The sequence below is a fragment of the Jaculus jaculus genome, chromosome 16 (assembly GCF_020740685.1).
Source record: "Jaculus jaculus isolate mJacJac1 chromosome 16, mJacJac1.mat.Y.cur, whole genome shotgun sequence".
NCBI lineage: Eukaryota > Metazoa > Chordata > Mammalia > Rodentia > Dipodidae > Jaculus > Jaculus jaculus.
In genome coordinates, this window is record NC_059117.1 from 31,816,352 (window position 1) to 31,835,136 (window position 18,785).

At 36.9% G+C, this 18,785-nt stretch overlaps 1 protein-coding gene across 14 annotated transcripts in view; it reads left to right on the forward strand.

The window, feature by feature from the left end:
• Hdac9 (histone deacetylase 9) overlaps positions 1–18,785 on the forward strand; it is a 915,786-nt gene that overhangs the window by 671,947 nt on the left and 225,054 nt on the right. For all 14 annotated transcript variants that reach the window (XM_045135730.1, XM_045135719.1, XM_045135721.1 and 11 more), the window contains 2 exons: positions 5,381–5,514; positions 18,109–18,229. In XM_045135730.1, coding sequence (XP_044991665.1) covers positions 5,381–5,514; positions 18,109–18,229 — 255 coding nt within the window. The remainder of the gene's footprint in view (positions 1–5,380; positions 5,515–18,108; positions 18,230–18,785) is intronic.

The following is an 18,785-nucleotide window of genomic DNA, read 5'->3' on the forward strand; positions in this document are numbered from 1 at the left end:
CCATTTACAACTCTTTTTTTTTTTTTTTTTTTTTTGCTTTACAAATGCTTTTATTTTTAAGAGACCTCTGACCTCACATTTTCAGGATATAGTTTGAACAAATATATTTCTTTTTTTTAAATATTTTATTTATTTATTTGAGAGTGACAGAGACAGAGAGAAAGACAGATAGAGGGAGAGAGAGAGAATGGGCGCGCCAGGGCTTCCAGCCTCTGCAAACGAACTCCAGACGCGTGCGCCCCCTTGTGCATCTGGCTAACGTGGGACCTGGGGAACCGAGCCTCGAACCGGGGTCCTTAGGCTTCACAGGCAAGCGCTTAACCGCTAAGCCATCTCTCCAGCCCAGAACAAATATATTTCATATAACTACAGTTGTGTGTATCACATTATTATCATAAGTAAAATTTGATAAAATGAAAAATGACATGCCTCTTCCATGTTTGAAAGGAGAGATGCCACGTCAATGATTTATGATGTGCTCAACTTTGGTCCAGTTCCTTAGTACTAGGAGCCAGAATCTGGCTTAATAATTTGTGTTTAGCAAGCACCTTGGAAAGGTGTGACTCTTCACCTTTGTCAGTTGTCATAAATGGAGTAAGCTGAATGTGAGGAGACTTGGGGTCTCTTTTGGGGGGATGGATGAGTGAGTAAAGATGTAACTTCATTTGGACAGTAGAACAATTTTACTTAGTCATGTGAAACTGTTTTGTGTTTCCCATAGCATGCAAGTCATTGTAGAATGCCAATACTTCAATCACCTCTTAGAAAAGTAGGAACATTTAGAAAAGTATCAATAAAGTCAATACATAACTGTTGCAGTCTGGTTCACATTGCTGGTAGAAATCACCCAATCAAGAGCAGTTTGTGGGGAAAAGAGATTTATTTTGGCTTACAGGCTCGAGGGGAAGCTCCATGATGGCAGGGGAAAACAATGGCATGAGCAGAGGGTGGACTTCACCCCCTGGCCAATATAAGGTGGACAATAGCAACAGGAGAGTGTGCCAAACACTGATATGGGGAATCTGGCTATAACACCCATAAATCCGCCCCCAACAATACGCTCCCTCCAGGAGGCATTAATTCCCAAATATCAATCAGCTGTGGACCTAGCATTCAGAACACCTAAGTTTATGGGGGACACCTGAATCAAACCACCATAATAATGTAATACAATTTATTTTATAAGTTTTCTTGGTTATATTTTGTGCACTTTTAGAAAGAAAACTAGAAGTTCAAAGAAACTTAAAAAAAGAAAAGATGCTAGAATCAACTTTCTTTATTAACCAGGTAGGTTCAGCCTAATGAATCTTAGTCTCATTAGACTGTAAACAGGAGTGAATTTTCTGGGTTGAAAATTATACATAATGATAGAGGAAAGACACTGTACTTCATGCTTCAAATACATTATCTCATTGAATGGAACTGATAATCACATAAATCAAAGTGCAAGATTATTCTAGCTGTTACTTTGTTTTGTTTGTTTGTTTGAGGGGGTGTATGGTTGTATAAAACTTACTGGTAGGGTTTTACAGTAAAGTTAACATTACAAAGACTCCTTTATATAATTTTGGCTCTTCTCTCATTAATCATGAGAAAGATTGAACCACTGGCTTATGTGGCAAGTCATAACCAGTGGACAGAGAGGGTCAAATAAAGTAGAATTCCATATGATACCAAAAGGGAAGAACAGGCTGGTTTCTATCCCTACAAGTCCCTATTCTTGAGAAAAACAAGAGCAAAGAGGAAAGGAATGGAGATGAAGGATGAGGGTAAAGTCTCACCTTGCAGTCTACCTGTTCACACTTCATCGATACATCATTAAAATGAATCAGTGAAGGTTTGGATTTCTAGATTTTATTTATTTCCCTTGAAATTCAAATGTCTTTCCAAGAACTCCTGGACTTTCTGTTATAATTTCCAGATACCTGGCAATACTTTGTAGCTAACACAACTTGTTTCACAAGTTCATTTTCTTGGCAATGAGTTATGAGGAAATATTAAAAGAGGAAATTACTATAGAAGTGTACTTGGATGTGTGGAGAAAGAAAATAGAAAAAGTCAAATATCCTAATGATTACAATTTCTTCTCTATATTTCTATACTTTAAATGATATACTTTTATTTCCATATTGTTATATCATTTTTTTTCTTTTTGGTTTTTCAAGGTAGGGACTCACTCTATCTCAGGGTGACCTGGAATTCACTCTGTATTCTCAGGGTGGCCTCGAACTCATGGCAATCCTCCTACCTCTGCTTCCTGAGTGCTAGGATGAAAGGTGTGTGCCACCATGCCCAGCTCATTTGTTTTTTTATAGCATGAAGCTTGAGCTGAAACTATGTTAAACAACTCCAATTATGTAATAGCAACTGACAAATCACTGATTAAATTTGAGTTCATTGTATTTTGAATGTGATCTTCCTTTGTGCCTGCCCCTTTATAAAACATTTTATTTTTGTTTATCTATGAGAGAGAGAGAGAGCATGGTTACACCAAGGCCTCAAGCCATTTCAAACAATCTCCAGATTCATGTGCCACTTTGTGCATCTGGCTTACATTGGCTCCTGAGGAATCAAACCTGGGTCCTCTGGCCTTGCGGGCAAGCACCTTAACCACTGAGAAATCTCTCCAACCTGTGCCTCTTTTTTTCTCTGCCTTTCTTAATGTCTTCTTTTATTTGAAAAGTAGTCACTCTTATTGGAATGTCAACAAAATAAAACAATGAGCTTTGTGTAATATGCTTAGTACAAAGTTAAACTTAGTAGTGGAGAAACTTTTTTGTTGGAAGAAAACGTGTATAGAATATCTGTGTGTGATGGCACACATCTTTAGTCCCAACACTCAGAAGGCTGAGGTAAGAGGATTGCTGTGAGTTTGAGGCCAACTTAAGACTACATAGTGAATCCCAGGTCAGTCTGGGTTAGAGCGAGACCCTACCTAAAAACAACAACAAATGGCAATACAGAATACAGAGAAGTAAAGTTTAAAAAAAATCAGGCAGCCATGCAGATCTGCTTACTGAATTCATTAAAGGCAGCTGTATAGTGGAGATATCTGACCTAGCTCTTGAATCTATTCATTTATTTATGCTTTTCATTTACTCATTGTAGCATATTTTTGGTGATCTACATGTTTTTAAGCATGGTTAAAGAAATTAAGAGTTAAAAGTTAAACAATATATATGTGGTTTGCACTTTTATAGCTCTTACCACACAGTGGAGAAAATGTACAATTAACACAATTATGCCATAGTGGTCTATGGACTGAAGAAGCACAAGAGGATGTTATGAGATGAGATACAGATGGAGAAGGTCTTATTAAATTTCTCAAGCCATGCTTTGTTGCGAAGGTGGCATTAAAACTGAGACTTGGAGACTGAAAAGGAACAACTCAATGAGGATGAGGGCTATGGAGATCAGGAAGAATTTCTTGAATAGATGAAATAGTATATATAAATATTTCAAGGTTGGTGGGATTTTCACCTTTCTGAGGAATGGAAGAAAATACTGTTGAAGAACAAAAATGAAAGTATGGGGAAGTGTAAAAAGAAGTTGGATAGATGGGAAGTAGCTTCTCTATGTGGGTCTAGAATTTCATCAGTGAAGTCACAAACTGAAGGGAAATATGGAAGCAAATGTAGCTACCGTGTTGTGGCAAATTGAACATAATTAAAGCCAATTAGTCAGTTGTAAAACTATCTTATGAGCCCATGTTAGAGATAGTAGGACATTAGGATATGTTTGGTTTGGGCAGTGGAGATAAGAGAGTGATTCAAGATGTGTTTTGAGGGAAAACAGACATACTCTTGGAACTTCAGAGATGGAAGTAGAGAGGACACTCTGGCTTCAGGCATGAGCAGTAAAGGATCTTGATGTCTCTTATAAAAGTGAGAAATGTACGTGCTTTCAGATCATGAATTCAAAATCAGAGTCATTCATACATTTTGAAAGCCATGAAGTATGGAAGTAGAGTTGGGGTGAGCAGTTGAACAGAAAAGTGTGTGAGTTTGCTGCTCAAAAGAGAGACTGGAACCAAAGAGAAATATATAAGGAAGTCAGGGACAGGCGTATGTATGGATTTTTAGGTCATTTTTGTCTTATGAATGAGCATTATTTCGTAAGATAAATAGTAGTACAATATTTTTTCATAGATATAATTTTTAACACATGGCTTCAAATGTATATGTCATTCTTCAGCATGACTTTAGTTCCCTTGAGAAAAAGTATTTTCCCCTCTTGAGTAATATTCTTCTAATAAAATAATGTAAGTCAAAGAAAGAATAATATTCTGTTCAACTTACTATACAATATAAATTGATGGTACTTATCAGTTCTTGTATGGACTTTTGTTTTGTTGTTAATTCATTCCTCATTATGGATACTCAAGCCTCCTTCTCCTGGAGTATTATGTTAATGGGCTTTCATTGAAAGAGATTTGATTGATTAAACAATTTCTTAGGTCAGGCAATTTTTTTCAGTAACATGTTTCCTTACCCCTAAGGAATAATGTTATTGGTGAAAATCTTCTTAAAATGAGCAAAAGCTATGGTTACCATCTAATTTGCTACTGTAAATGTTTTATTCTTTGTTTATTTAATTAATAACTAATAATTCACTTCATCAAAGTTTTAGAAAATATTTGCCATCTTAGGGTCTAACTAAAGCATTGCATCTGCTAACTCTTGATACCCAATTGTGTTTATTATCTAGCAACTCTCTACTAATGGGAATATTGTTGACATTCATTTTAAAATAATATTCAAAATATCCAGAAATATTACTAGATCTACAATATCCATATCATTTACATAATGGTGTGATTTGGGAAACACAAGGAAGCAAAGAAGAAACTTTCCACACAAATCTGATAGAAAGCTAAACAGTGTAGGAGAGGATTTAAGAAATCTTCCAGCTTATGCTCAGAAGTAGTCCTAACCTAAGTAAGGCTGGTAGTTACTCATTAAGTAAATCAGGATTGAAAAATGTACCTCACCTTGTGACTTCAGCAATAAAATTAAAACCTGTATTGAAGTGATTTATGTCTAAAAGCAGATTATAATCATTTGAAATTCTGGTAAATGTGCAGTATATATTTTTGTGTGTGAAGTTTCTTAAAATGCTAACATCTTCATCACTTTACCGGTTTACTAAATAAACTCAGGTCTGAGTACTGGTCAGACCATAGGTTGATGGTTTTGCACACCTATGCAGAAACACAGACTACATAGGACTCCACAATATGTCCTAAGAATATGCTGATAGGGAGTATTACTCTTTGTATGCTTTATTTTCAAAAATAACAAGATTTTGGAGTTGTCTTCTAATATGTACTGTTACCATGTATCATTACTCTATCTTAGATGTCAGTTTCTTTGTCTTGAAGGCATTGCCTATGACCCTCTGATGTTGAAACACCAGTGCATTTGTGGCAATTCCACCACCCACCCTGAGCATGCTGGACGAATTCAGAGCATCTGGTCACGACTGCAAGAAACGGGGCTCCTAAATAAATGTGAGGTAATCCTGAATTGGCCACACTCTTTCACTTACTTAAATAAATCATGTAAAGAGACTAGTATTCATTTGAGTAGCAGCAGAAAAATGTTAACCATGTAGTGCAAACACTGTGATTGACGATGTGTCACAGACAAGTTGCACAGCACTTACCAGTTGACTTGGCTGGACACACAGAAAGTTCTCCATGGAGATGAGCTGAGTGGTTGCCCGGTGTGTGTTTTAACACAGCTTTGTTACACAAGCAGCATAAAATTCTCATTTGCAAATAGGCATCATTAATTGAGTTAATCTGCCAAGATCTTTACAGAGAGATAGGTGGTAAATAATTGCTATTTCCTGTGAAGTGCTCTGCTTTAAACTCAGATGAATACCAATGTTGCTTCACTGATCTTGGTAAATTTGAGACTATCCTTTCACCAGGAGAAGTCACTCTTTTTTTTTTTTTTTTTAATAAATGTGACTAGGTTAGTAATTTTGTGGGAGAAGACTGACCTCTTTTATTTGACCAATTATTTCTTACGCTCATTTTTGGAGGTTGCTAGTAATCCCTATTTCCATTAGGAAAGTTCTGTAACTCTGGACTTTCAGAGGTTAAAACCAAAGTGGTAGCAATTCTGAAAGGCTCACTTTGTCAAATTAGCCAAGTATAGAAATTTGTCTAGCTGCTGTTTATTTACTATAAATGTCCATTGTTTTCTAAAAATCCAGTGCCATTCTACAAAGAAAAATATTAACCATATGCTTTCTTGCCTTGTTTTAGTATTTGTTCATTAAGAAGTTATTTTTTTTTGCTGGCTCTCTCTCTCTCTCTACACACACACACACACACACACACACACACACACATATATTGGTTTTTTGAGGTAGGGTCTCACTCTAGCCCAGGCTGACCTGGAATTCACTATGAAGTCTCAGGGTGGCCTCTAACTCATAGCAATCCTCCAACCTCTGCCTCCCGAGTGCTGTAATTAAAGGTGTGTACCACCACGCCTGGCTATTGCTGGATCTATATTTTATTATAGACCTATTCTAGGCACTGAAATTAGAAATTTCACATAACAGATAATACCCTTGATATTTCAGTTTAACACTTGAACATGTGGCTTTTTGGTGATTCTCTTTGTATTCAGATCACTGAGGGAAATTTAACATTGGCTTTCTATGCAGATCAAGATAGTTCTCACTTGCCCTGGGGGATGAATATTATTTGATTATAGTTATGACATAAGAACCTTGATCTATTGAGACAACACTAAATCGCTATATTTCAATAAACAGTAATTACTTGTGTGTAGTTTTCTGCTTGCATGAAAATTTCATTTAGCTGTTATATAAGTTTTAAGGCCAGGTGTTAAAAGTGTTGATTATGAAGTTGTTTATACAGTTAGAGACTAAGCATGGCACAACTTTGAAGAATCACATTATTTGTAGTCACCCAAAATGTGAAAGCTACAAAGCTTCCATTGAAGTTCAATTTAGTTTAAAGGGAATAGATAGCTAGACCTGGTACATGCTTGCAATCTCAGCTACTCCAGGGACTGAAGCAAGAGAATCATGAGTTCAAGGCAAGCATAGAATATAATGTGAGTTTGTGGACTGCTGGACAACTTAATGAAACATGGACTTATGATTAAAAGAGTCAAAAGAGCACTAGGGAACAGAGTGCTTGTGTAGTGGGTGTTGCAAGGCCCTAGGTCCACTCCTAAGTAATAAAGGATAAAAGACACAAATCTGCTAAGAGAGAGAGAGATTGAGCTAGTAACAATAACACCAACGAAATATCTCCAAGATAAAATGCACTTGCTTGCATTTGACAGGTTGGTGCCTGAACCCCACCAAGAATAATAGAGTTTTGGGCATGTTAAGTCATTTGTTTGCATTATTATTATTAATATTTTGTTTGTTTTTTGGAGATAGGGTCTTACTCTATCCCAGACTGAACTGGAATTCACTATGTAGTCTCAGGGTGGTCTTGAACTCATGGCAATCCTCCTACGTCTTCCTCCCAAGTGCTGGGATTAAGGGTGTGCACCACCACATCTGGTTTTGTTTTGCATTTTTAAGGATACATGTGTTTTTCTTTATAGATTTTTGTATATCTTTTAAAGATAAACTATATATTCCATTTTATAGAAATATTGACTTTATATGTCAGTGTCTTGACAATGATCTGTCACTAGGCAGTTGAGGTTGTCAATGACACACTGGAAAGCCATGTAGAGAGTTCATTTCACAAGTCTTTTTGTATGCTTATGAAGGAATCACGAGACACTTTTATATTATTTAAAGCTCCTGATTTGGATTCAATGTATTCTTTTCCTGAAAACCCCAGAGTGGAAAAAACAAACAAACAAACAGTAAATAAAAATGAGCTGGACTTCTTTTTTTCATTATTTCTCTAGTGAAGGTCACTTCTTCATCTTTTTGCTAGTGCCATCTATATTACATAGTAAAAGACTTTCATAATCATTAGTTAATTTTAGAATTATCCTTAGAGATTTCATGTTTCTGATGATAAAATTGGAAGTATAGATAATTTCTTTTCTATAAAATCCCACACAATGCACATGTAAGTTAAAACATGGGCCCAAGTAATAAAGAATGTTTTCATGACTGCATCCTCTCCTTTCAATTGATTTTTACTACAAGGATAGGAAATGAAAACAGTGATTATTCCAAAACAGTTCAGTCCACTCAGAACCAGTAAGATCTGTACCTTTATCCAGCTATTTAACTAAACACACTTGGAACAATTGATACAAGCTCTTTGTGGATTTCATTGTTTAATTTGACAAATTTCTTCTTTATTAATATAAACATTAATCAACTCTTTTGCAAAGATGGAAATCTTTCTATGTTGCATTAAATTATTTTAAAGTTTTCAGTGCTGTAGGGAAATGTGTGTGTGTGTGTGTGTGTGTGTGTGTGTGTGTGTGTGTGTGTAGCTACATGTACCTTGAGGAGGGACTTTGGATGGTTGAAAGAGTAAAAGATCCTACCTTAAAAGGCTGCCTGATTATTACTCCTGAGACTTCTAATGGAGTAAAAGCCAATGTCAGCATTTGTCCCAGCCAAGTCCATTTATTCACTCCTAGAGAAGAAGTTGGGTTGCAGCTCTTGTGGTCATGGCTTCTTTACCAAAATAAAGCCATGTGCCTTCTTTCTGAATTAGCAAGGAGGAGCTACAGGAAATTATATTGCGCTCCATGGCCTGGTTCTAAGCCACATGAATAAGAGGAAGTATGGTGTCTATGGGAAGCCTTCACTGAGTTTGAATCCAGGCCTGCTGTCCAGCTTATCACAATTTCCTCAACACTCTGGGCAAGATTTATATTAGTATTTGTCAAGCATTCGAGTTTTCCAGATACTTCTGTTAGGACTGGTACATATAGCACTGGGGAGAAAGATGCAGATTAGTATATATTGATCAAGTGATCATACAAATAAGCATAGTCACAAATTCTCAAGGGAAGTTACAAACACTAATTTTACACTGTTGTAACCTTTGAATCTTTTTATTGATTAAATTTAGGAACAAAATAAAATGAGAAAGACTATGGTCATTGGCCTCACCTGTCTTGATAACACCAGAGGACTCTGAGAGGTAGAAGGAGGGAAAGTAATGAGATATTTCAGAGTGTGAAGGAGAAACTATCATGTGTGTTATACTGAATAAGCTGCCCTCCTGTCCTTTTCAGATTCCTTTGTGTAACTGGGTGGTAATGACTCTAGGACAATGGTTGGAGAATCTCACTACTGGTGACATAAAATGAAAGAGGTTCTTTAACCAATGAAGTTAAATTTTCATTAAGAAATAATAAAATAGTAGGAAAGTTAGCAACTGAAAAGGTTTAAATGGGCTCTTTCATTTCAAAACAGTAAAGTGACTCACAGATTAAGTGTTTTGTGTCAGTTCATTTGGCAATGGAGCTCATTAATGAAAACGGATTGCCTCAAAGGTGATTGGTCAGCATTAGCTTTAAGCTTAGCTCTGCCATTAATTATCTCTGCACTTAAGTCAGGTCACTTAACCTTGTTGATCTTTGGTTCTCTCAAATGTACATGAAGGTGTTGGGAAGAATATTTGCTGGGGTCTACCCCAGCTTTGATGTGGCATGTAATTAGAATGGCTAAGGAGCTCATTTGAGACATAACGGTTAACAGTAGAATAGCGTCTGAATATATTTGGTAACACATCACTCTTCTTTATGAGAGAGCATGTAAATTGGCATTGCTGACTCGTCCTATTAGCAGCCAGAGAAAACATTAGTCCGCGTTCTATTTGATTACTGTGGTTAGATGGGTTAACTTCTTTTGGCATGACGTGGCACTGTTTTTACAAACTTGAGGCAGTCAGTAGTCCTTTTGTGCCAATAATGTTTAATATTTTCCCCTATTGAATCATTCATACTTAGGTTAGTGATTCTGCTGGGAACAAAAAGCAAAGCCAGCAGCTTTCTGGGTCACCCTGAGAAACGGATCCAGAGAGGTCACGTAGAGTCCTTTTCAAAAACAAGTCTTTTGGTTAGGTAGCCTGGTTTCCACACTGTTATGTGTGCCCCTCAAGAAAGGAGTGCACGTTTCTGTGGAAAAGAAAGAAAACTTAGAGATTAGCCCATCATCTGTTAGAAATGCACTTGCAGTTGTTTTTTTCTTTATTTCCCCAGAAGTACTCATGACTCCCAGCCCCACCAAGCCACCCACAGACATTTGCTTGCTCTCACATTTGTTTGGAGTATAATAACATTTTGTAATGATTTTGTTGGATTACATATTATGTGGAATCTGCATTGCCTCTTTGTGACAAATATTGAATAACTTTGTTTCGCTTTATTCATAAGTAAAAAAAAAAAATCTAAGCAATATACTATGTTAAAATGTTTAACTCTTTTATTCAAGTGCCAACATATAGTAATTACAAAACATGTCTGGGACATGAAACCAAGCTACTGTTGCCCCTTCTGGGACTTCTCAAGCAGTAGTAATGAGGAAAGTTGACCAAGTTGGGACAAAATCATAAGATTCCCAGCAGATCAGGGATGAGGTATCTAGCACCCATTCCTACATATGCATAACTGACTGAGGAATAGCTTTTTCAAATTCACATAAAGAAATGTACTTGTCTGTGCAGAAGATATTGGAATGCACGGGTTTTCTGATGTCAGGCCTGTGGAGCGCTGAATACTGGCCAGTTCATGGAAATGCAATTAAGCATTTGTTTTATGGAGTAGGCTAACTAGATGGCAGCACATAACAGCTTTCTGTTTGGTTTAGTTTGCACACAGTTTTTAATGTGTTTGTGTCTTACAATCTAACCACAAACTCAAACAGGCATGCCTGGGAACTGTTTCCGAAGGCTATGGCAGTTTGAGGGGGAGCGAATGATGTGGGTGTGATGAGTGGAGCACAGCAGAGTGGACGCAGGAAGATAAGTGTGTCCAAAGGGATTGTGAGGTGCAGGGGAAGAATTTAGATGAATTAGAATTTTCAAACTTCCAATAGAAGGAAGTATTAGTAACCAAAAAAAAAAAAAAAAAAAGAAAAAAAGAAAGTAAAGGAAACACAAGATTGCTCTTTTGAGTCCATTTGGAAAGTTCTGCAGGATTGCATGACCAGAAGATTAAGGCTTATTAGTACAACTGGTACCAAACTGTTTAGCCTTTTGAAAATTTCAGTGTTAAACAACACAAACTGTTGACATGAACTTTTCTACATACATGATTATTAGAAACAGACAATGCTTTCAACTAAACCATAGAAGTATAATTTTTATAATATTATCTATTTTTATAATTTTATAAAATAATTATAAGGTAGAAGATTTACCTGTCAAAAAATTGTGACAAATGAGCATTTTAACCAAGGGATAGCATTTTTTCTTGCTTTCTGATGAGCAAAATGGTGCAAGTTGATGGGAATAAAACATTTAAACAAGCATATTAGGGCTGAAGGAATGGCTTAGCAGTTAAGATGTTTGCCTGCAAAGCCAAAGGATCCAGGCTCAATTCCCCAGAACCCACATTAGCCAAATGCACAATCGGCCGGACACATCTGGAGTTTGTTTGCAGTAGTAGCTGGAGGCCCTGGCACACCCATTCTCTCTCTTTCTCTGTCAAATAAATAAATAAAATAAAAAAGAAAATATGCTGAAAATGCTCATGAATTTTCCAGAACTTTGTTATTGAATGAAATTTACTATTTTCTTAATTACTTTAGAAATTTCTTTATACCCTAAAATATTTGAAAATAACTAATAATGATATAATCAAATAATATTGGAACAACTTAAAGACATTATTAGGTCATTTGAAGATATGAAAGAACCTCTGATTTAACATTCCACAGTTCCAAATGCTGGTCAGTGTTGTGTTGGTATCTGGAAATCACTTATGAATAGGAAGAACAGTCTGTTCCCTGATGTGTTTCTTGACCGAGGATGCCCTTGAGAGTCTACTGGATGGTTCTAAGTATCTAGTGCCCAGATTGCACAAGACAAACCTCATCAGAAGCCCTGGATGTGGGATCCAAGCAATCCAACTTCTTAAACATCTCCATCTGAACCTAAGGGGCAGTCCATGCTAATGACCACAAACACAGCTTCTTAACATCAGTTTCATAAAGCAGAAAGAGGCAAATACATCAAATATTTGAAGACGAGAGGGTAACATGTCTTTATGGGAGACATAAGTGTGACATCACCTGAGAAGAATTGGCTAGGGACTTAAAGACTATGGCAGAGCACTTTCCTGTGTGCTGAATTTAGCTCTAAACAATACAAAAACCAAACAAGCAAACAAAAGCAGAGTGTCATACCAAAAAGAATTTGAAAATTAGGAAAAGTGTGCATTATCTGGAAGGACTATATGCTATGAAAATATTCATGTACTTCATTTGTTTTTACATGTAAGAATCAGGCTACAAGTATTTAGCTTCCTAAAAAATCCTCAAAAGTCTCTTTTCTGGCCTTAAATATAGTAACATATTATTGAAATTGTGTCTGTTTCCCTAAGGAAAATTTATAAATCAAAGTATAGTGCATTCACAATAAGGACATGTGACAGTCAAGACTTGAATTCATGGGCTGGAGAGATTGATTAGTGGTTAAGGCATTTGCCTTTGAAGCCAAAGGACCCAAGTTTGATTTCCCAGTACCTACATAAGCCAGATGCACAAGATGGTGCATACGTTTGGAGGCCCTGGTGTGCCCATTCTCTCTCTCTCTAATAAATTAAATGAATTAATTAGTTACATTTTAAAAATATATACTTTAAAAAAACCTTGAATTCAGGGCTCCCAAATTGAAATCCACTATATTTCCCTGTGACCAGTAGAAAGGACCAAAAGCTTGTGAGGTTACCCATATAATTACTTCCTTTACTCAATATTATGAGAAAAAAGTCAGAGGAGAAGAGTTCATAATAGACTGGTAATTATACAGGAAGAGATTATGCAGCTAGAAAGAGCATTTTCAAACATCTTTTATGTAATATCAAAAAAAAAAAAAACAATTGAAGGTAGCATGGTAAATCTAAAGGAGGCATACTTGGGCATGAATAATGAAACCACATTTTTGTATTTGTTTTCAGAGAAAAAATGTATCAAGAGCAATCAATAGGCCATACTTGAGTCATTAAATATTAAGCATGGTTTGTGTAGCAGAAGGTAACTTTGACACTAATGAGTCTCTTATATAGTTCTTTTCCCTGCTAAACTTTGAATGCTTGCAGCTCTGTGGATTTTCAGAGAGAAAAAAAAATGAAAACACATCCCTATATTTAGAGACAATAGATGAAATATTTTCAGAAATGAGATATTTCAGTAGAAAATTTTGCCTAATATGTCAGTACTTTGAAAATGATTAAAGAAAATGGAATCTCCTCCAGTGGAGGCAGGTACTTTGACTTGTCAAATTTAAGTTAACGTTTTCTCTTAGTTTGGAACTGCCACAAAATGAGTCCTTTCATGTCCTCAATAATACCAAACCAATGCAATCCATCTGTTCTGCTAAATTATTTCTAGTTCCCTAACCAAAGGCACTGCTTTTTCATGCATTTTATCATGATTTTATGCCCTTTATTATATTTTACAAAAGGTTCTGATTCCTCCAGGGCCAATGAGAACTGATTAGGACACTGGCCTCAATCCAGGCTTTGAACACAGGAGGGGAAGGAATAGAACTGTTTCCTTTTTTCCCCTGCTCCTTGGCAGAAAAAAAAAAAAAATGAATCTATACCGTGTGTGTACTCCGTGTGTGGGTGGGTGTGGGTAGGCCACATTTTATCCTGTCACAGTATGACTTTGTAGATCATGTTCAGAACATTCCTTCTGTAATTAGGTTGCATTAATGGGCTTTATTTCAGAAGGACAATTTCTTCAGGAAAAAAAAAAAAAGAGTGCATTGTGAGACTCAGTGATATGGCAATTTTACATGACTTGAGTCAAACTTACAACCTCAATAGGGATTGTCTTGGGTCTGGACAAAGTAAGAGCATACTCTAATCAAAGAGCAGGTATTCGTGTAAGTAAGCATGGGCCTCTTTTTGTTCTTAGAAAGACATTGAGTTTGAGCTCCTAAGGATGATCAAATGACAGTCAATGTATCCCTCCCTCACAGGCTTTACTGAGAAGAGGAAAGAGCTGTGAGCATCCATTCCTTGTCCTACATTAGTAAAGAATCCTAGACTTAAGTGTGGGTTCTTGTGGGAAACTTCCTTACCTGGGCTGCACTCCTTATGCATATAAGTGTCCAAATACACTTAGAATCATCAAAAATCCTTTGAGTCAGAATATCATGTATGGTTTTACAGAGACATCCCTCTGACCAAGGATCTCTGAGAACGGAAACCAGTATGTCCCTAAATGAAGATGATCAGAGTGCTTCATCCTATTTTGTGACTCATGTGACTGACCTTTGGTTCTAGAAAGATTCTTGAGAAAGAAATGAAGAGTAAAGGGTACACAGGAAATAGAAAATATGAGAAGTGATGAAATAAAAAAAATCTATATATAACAATGAAGAAATGAAATTCTAAATCAAAAATGGGAACCTTGGGGATGACCAATATGAGAGGAAACTTAAGCGTGAGAATTTAAGGCATGTGACACAAGTGTGGTGAAGCAGATCAAGTCCAGCACATTCTGCCTGCTAAGAAACTAGTTGCTATTTCAGGAACCTCAGCCCAGTCGTCCCCTGAGTTCCCAGTGCAGTGTCTCTGTGAGTTACAAACCGCAGCACTTGCTTTCTCCGGCTCCTTCTTTAGGTAGACATGTTGGCCATAAATTGTTCTTCACTGCTTCTTTCTGTGGAAATGTATGCTGCCCATGCAGGTCCTGATCTCAAGCAGCTGTGGATTCAAAAGGTGGCTGGAGTCAACTCCTCCTGGTGCATGCCTGTTCCTTTAGCACTCCAGAGGCTGATGAGCTTGAGGCCAGACTAAGCTACAGTGATACCATGTCTCAAAGAACAAAATGCAAGGGACAACTAAAAAAAAAAAAAAAAAAGTGCTTCCTTATATTGAGTGTAATTATGTTTTAAGCAGTACTTAAGAGAACAGAAAGATCTGGTTTAAAATACTTTCTGAGAGATAAAAGGCAGTGGAGGGGAGAAGGGAAACTAAGAGAAATCAAGGTGAACACTTGGGGGCTTTAAAGTAATGTGAGGACCAGAGCCTGAAGTACTAATGGAGACTCAGAATGAGGCTGCGCTAGAGAGCTGGGCCAGAGGCTCTGTCCTTACTGCCTGTGGACTGATCTTCCAGAAGGGGATGAGCTCCACTCAGCAAGTGTCTCTGATGATTTTCCAGCACTTGAACTTGAGCCACTGTCATTTACCATCAATCTTGTTAGCAGATCATTATTCGAATGCTTCATTGTGCATTCAGCGGGAATACTGCTAGGATCATAAGAGAGAAGAAATATCTTAGATAATCATTGAGTGTAATGTTTGAAACATAAAGGTATTTACGATTACTGATATCCAATGTTATACCATGTGGAAACATTCAAAGTAGAGCTGAACAATGTTAATAAAAAGGAAACAAAAGGAAAATATTTATGGTAGTATACCATTCAATACACAGGGCTTGGATGTACCCTATAGAATCCACCTTGTTAACCTGATGTGTAATCTCAGCTGATAGGGAGACACAGGCAGGAATGTGGCAAGCCTACACAACTTCATAAACCTGTCTCAGAACACAATGGAAAGAGAGGAGTAAGGATATAGCTTAAATATAGAATGCTTTCCTACTGTGCCTGAGATCCTATGTTCAACCTCCAAAAATGTAAAATGGTGTGTCCACAATATTCAAGTGGTTATGAATCTCATAGACCTATAGAAATAAGAGCTGTGTTTCTGTGCCTGGGCTTATTATCAAGCCAGACTGGCATTTTGGTTGGAGTCTCCTATCCAGTGCCCCATTCTTCCCAATTTTAGGTGACTCAAAGTATGGTATAGCTACTATTTTAGTGGAGGATTCTCCATCAGCTGAAATCCTGCAATTAAACTCCCTTTTTGATGTAGGCTTTTGACTTTCTTTACACATTGTATCTATCTCCTTCTTTTTACTCTACTGCATTTGTTGTTCTGGGCTTCCGTAAACTTTTCCAAATTCATGCTGACTAGCAATTGACTTAGTTCATTAATTGACCAGAACAAGAGTTTCCTACAAGCCATCAGTAACCTCACCTTAGTTTTTCTGCATTAGAATTTTATTTTATTTATCTATTTATTTTGTGAGAAAAATGGAGGAAAAGAGAGAGAGGGAGGGAGAAAGAGATTGGGCATTCCATGGCTTTCAGCTGCTGCAAATGAACTCCAGATGCATGCACCACTTTGTGCATCTGGCTCACTTGGGTTATGGTGAATCAAACTTGGGTCCTTTGGCTTCACAAGCAAGTGCCTTAACTACTAAGCAATTTCTCCATCCCCTGGGAATGATTTCTCTAAAGTAGATCCCTATTTTCCTAGAAATGTAAATGAGATTACAGGTTAGATTATTATGTCAGAAACAGGGAACTTCCAGGTTATAGCCAAGAACATTCTACAAGTATTTGCTTGTTTATTTGACACAAAAAGGCACTTTTGAGGGCCTTCCTCTTTCCATCATCCTCTTATCTTGGTGGTCCCTTCCCATTCTTCCCTAATTGTGACCTGGCTCTTTATGTAAATGACAAGCCCAGCCATGCCTTCTGCCTATGAATCCCAGGGTGTCACTATGTCAATGTTTTCCCTGCCTGCTCACTCAGTGAACCACATATCAACACTGAAAAGCCTGCTAGCTGCTATATCACCCTATACATAGGAGGTTGAGAAGTGAGTTGTCCTGGTGGCCACAGAAGTGATTCCAATTCATCTGATGATTCCTGGTCTGTTATATGGGAATATGGCACTCCCTCAACAAATTCTTACCGAATCTCACTGGAATTCTGTACCTAAGTGTTACCTTACCACTGCATCATATGGATACATATTTTCAGTTAAGTATTAATATGGTCTATGTAGTTTTAGGAAGCATATGTAGTATACAAAAGTGAAGGTTAATTAATATCATACCCTTGCATAACATCTATAAGGCTCAAATATGTGTGAACACAGAAATGTGGTCCGCAAGAAGACCTCTTTGCATGTTGACTAATTGAGATTTAATTTAATGCATACTTTTGTCTCAGATGAAGGCAAACTCTTTGTTAGTAGCAAAATTCTCTTCTTAGCCTTAGTGCAAAAACAAAAAAAAAAAAAAAAGAGAGAGAGAGAGAGAGACTAGAGTGTCTCCAATTATCTCTGGTTTAACAGCAGTTTTTGTTTCTGTTTAATTTCCAATCTGTTACAGACTAATAGTTTTATAAAATACATTAAAAAATGAAACCCTGTAAGAGTGAAATCAAAATTGAAGACATACACAATTTCATTAGATTCAAAAGACAAAGGTACTGTCAAATTGCCATGTAAGTCTCCAAATATTTACTCTAAATTTTTGTACTGATCTCAGCACAGACCACTGATAAACAGATCCTGAGCTGTTAAGTACCCCCAGGGACACTCACATCACACTTTAGATAATCAGTTAAATCAAATGTAATGACATATTGTGCTCTCCACCCCAATATCTTCTTCCGATAAGCACAATGTAACATGGAAGTAAGCTTACTTATCAGATAAACAGTAGTTCCTGTTTCTTCTTAAGTTGTGATTTTGATAAAAACCAGTTAATTATTAATTTTGGGGGGTACCTGTGTATGTGTGTGGATATCCCAGAGTCTCTTACCACCCTACTTTATATGGGGGGTTGGAGAATTGGACCAAGGCATACAGGCTTTGCAAGCAAGTACCTTTAACCACTAAGCCATCCCTTCAGGCCCAGGTTTGTTTTTACATGAAAGAAGAAATCTGCTTTATGTTGTCAGTTGTTTGCTTAGGCATACGCACCCCATTCGTTCTAAACTTTGCATATGTCATTTACCAAGCAAACCAATTTCATGTTTCTGCATGATGAATCTCAGCCTGTTATTAATCATCTTAACTGTGAGTTGAGGTCTCATTTTCTTCTAAGTGTTGTCAGTGGAGTACTATAGATTTCTGATGTTTTCTTTCAGCGAATTCAAGGTCGAAAAGCCAGCCTGGAGGAAATACAGCTTGTTCACTCTGAACATCATTCATTGTTATATGGCACAAGCCCCCTGGATGGGCAGAAGCTGGACCCCAGGATCCTTCTAGGTTTGTACAGTCTCTGCCTACTGAGAGCAGCTCATTCCAGCACTATCATTGCTCGGTGCTGGTCAATTCAGAATACTTGGCAAGAAGTGTGACAAAAAAAATTGTTTTTTCTCCAACAGTATTGCTCTGTGGAAAGACTTGAGTGCAACGGAAGCCAATGCAGATCGTGAAAACTTTGCATTACACAAAGACAGTGTACATTTCATGCTGTTTGTTTATAAAGCAAACTTTATTTGAACAGCATTTATATGGTTTGTATTTGATGATAGGGTTATATGCATTACCAAATTTGTTTGTTTATATTTTTAAACTAAAAGACCAAAGAACTCTTTATATTAGTTATGCAAAATTATCTTTACCTTTTTATTTGTGTTATTTTTTTAACCTTCACATGCAAACATAATAGTACAATTAAAATCCTAATGTGATCTATTTATTTAGTGTATGCTTGAGCTGTGAGGATTGAACATTACAGTGAATTGCACAAGCAGAAAACTCATGAACTCATTTTTTTTTTCCCAAAACTTCATTATTAGGCTGGGGAGCTGGCTCAGTA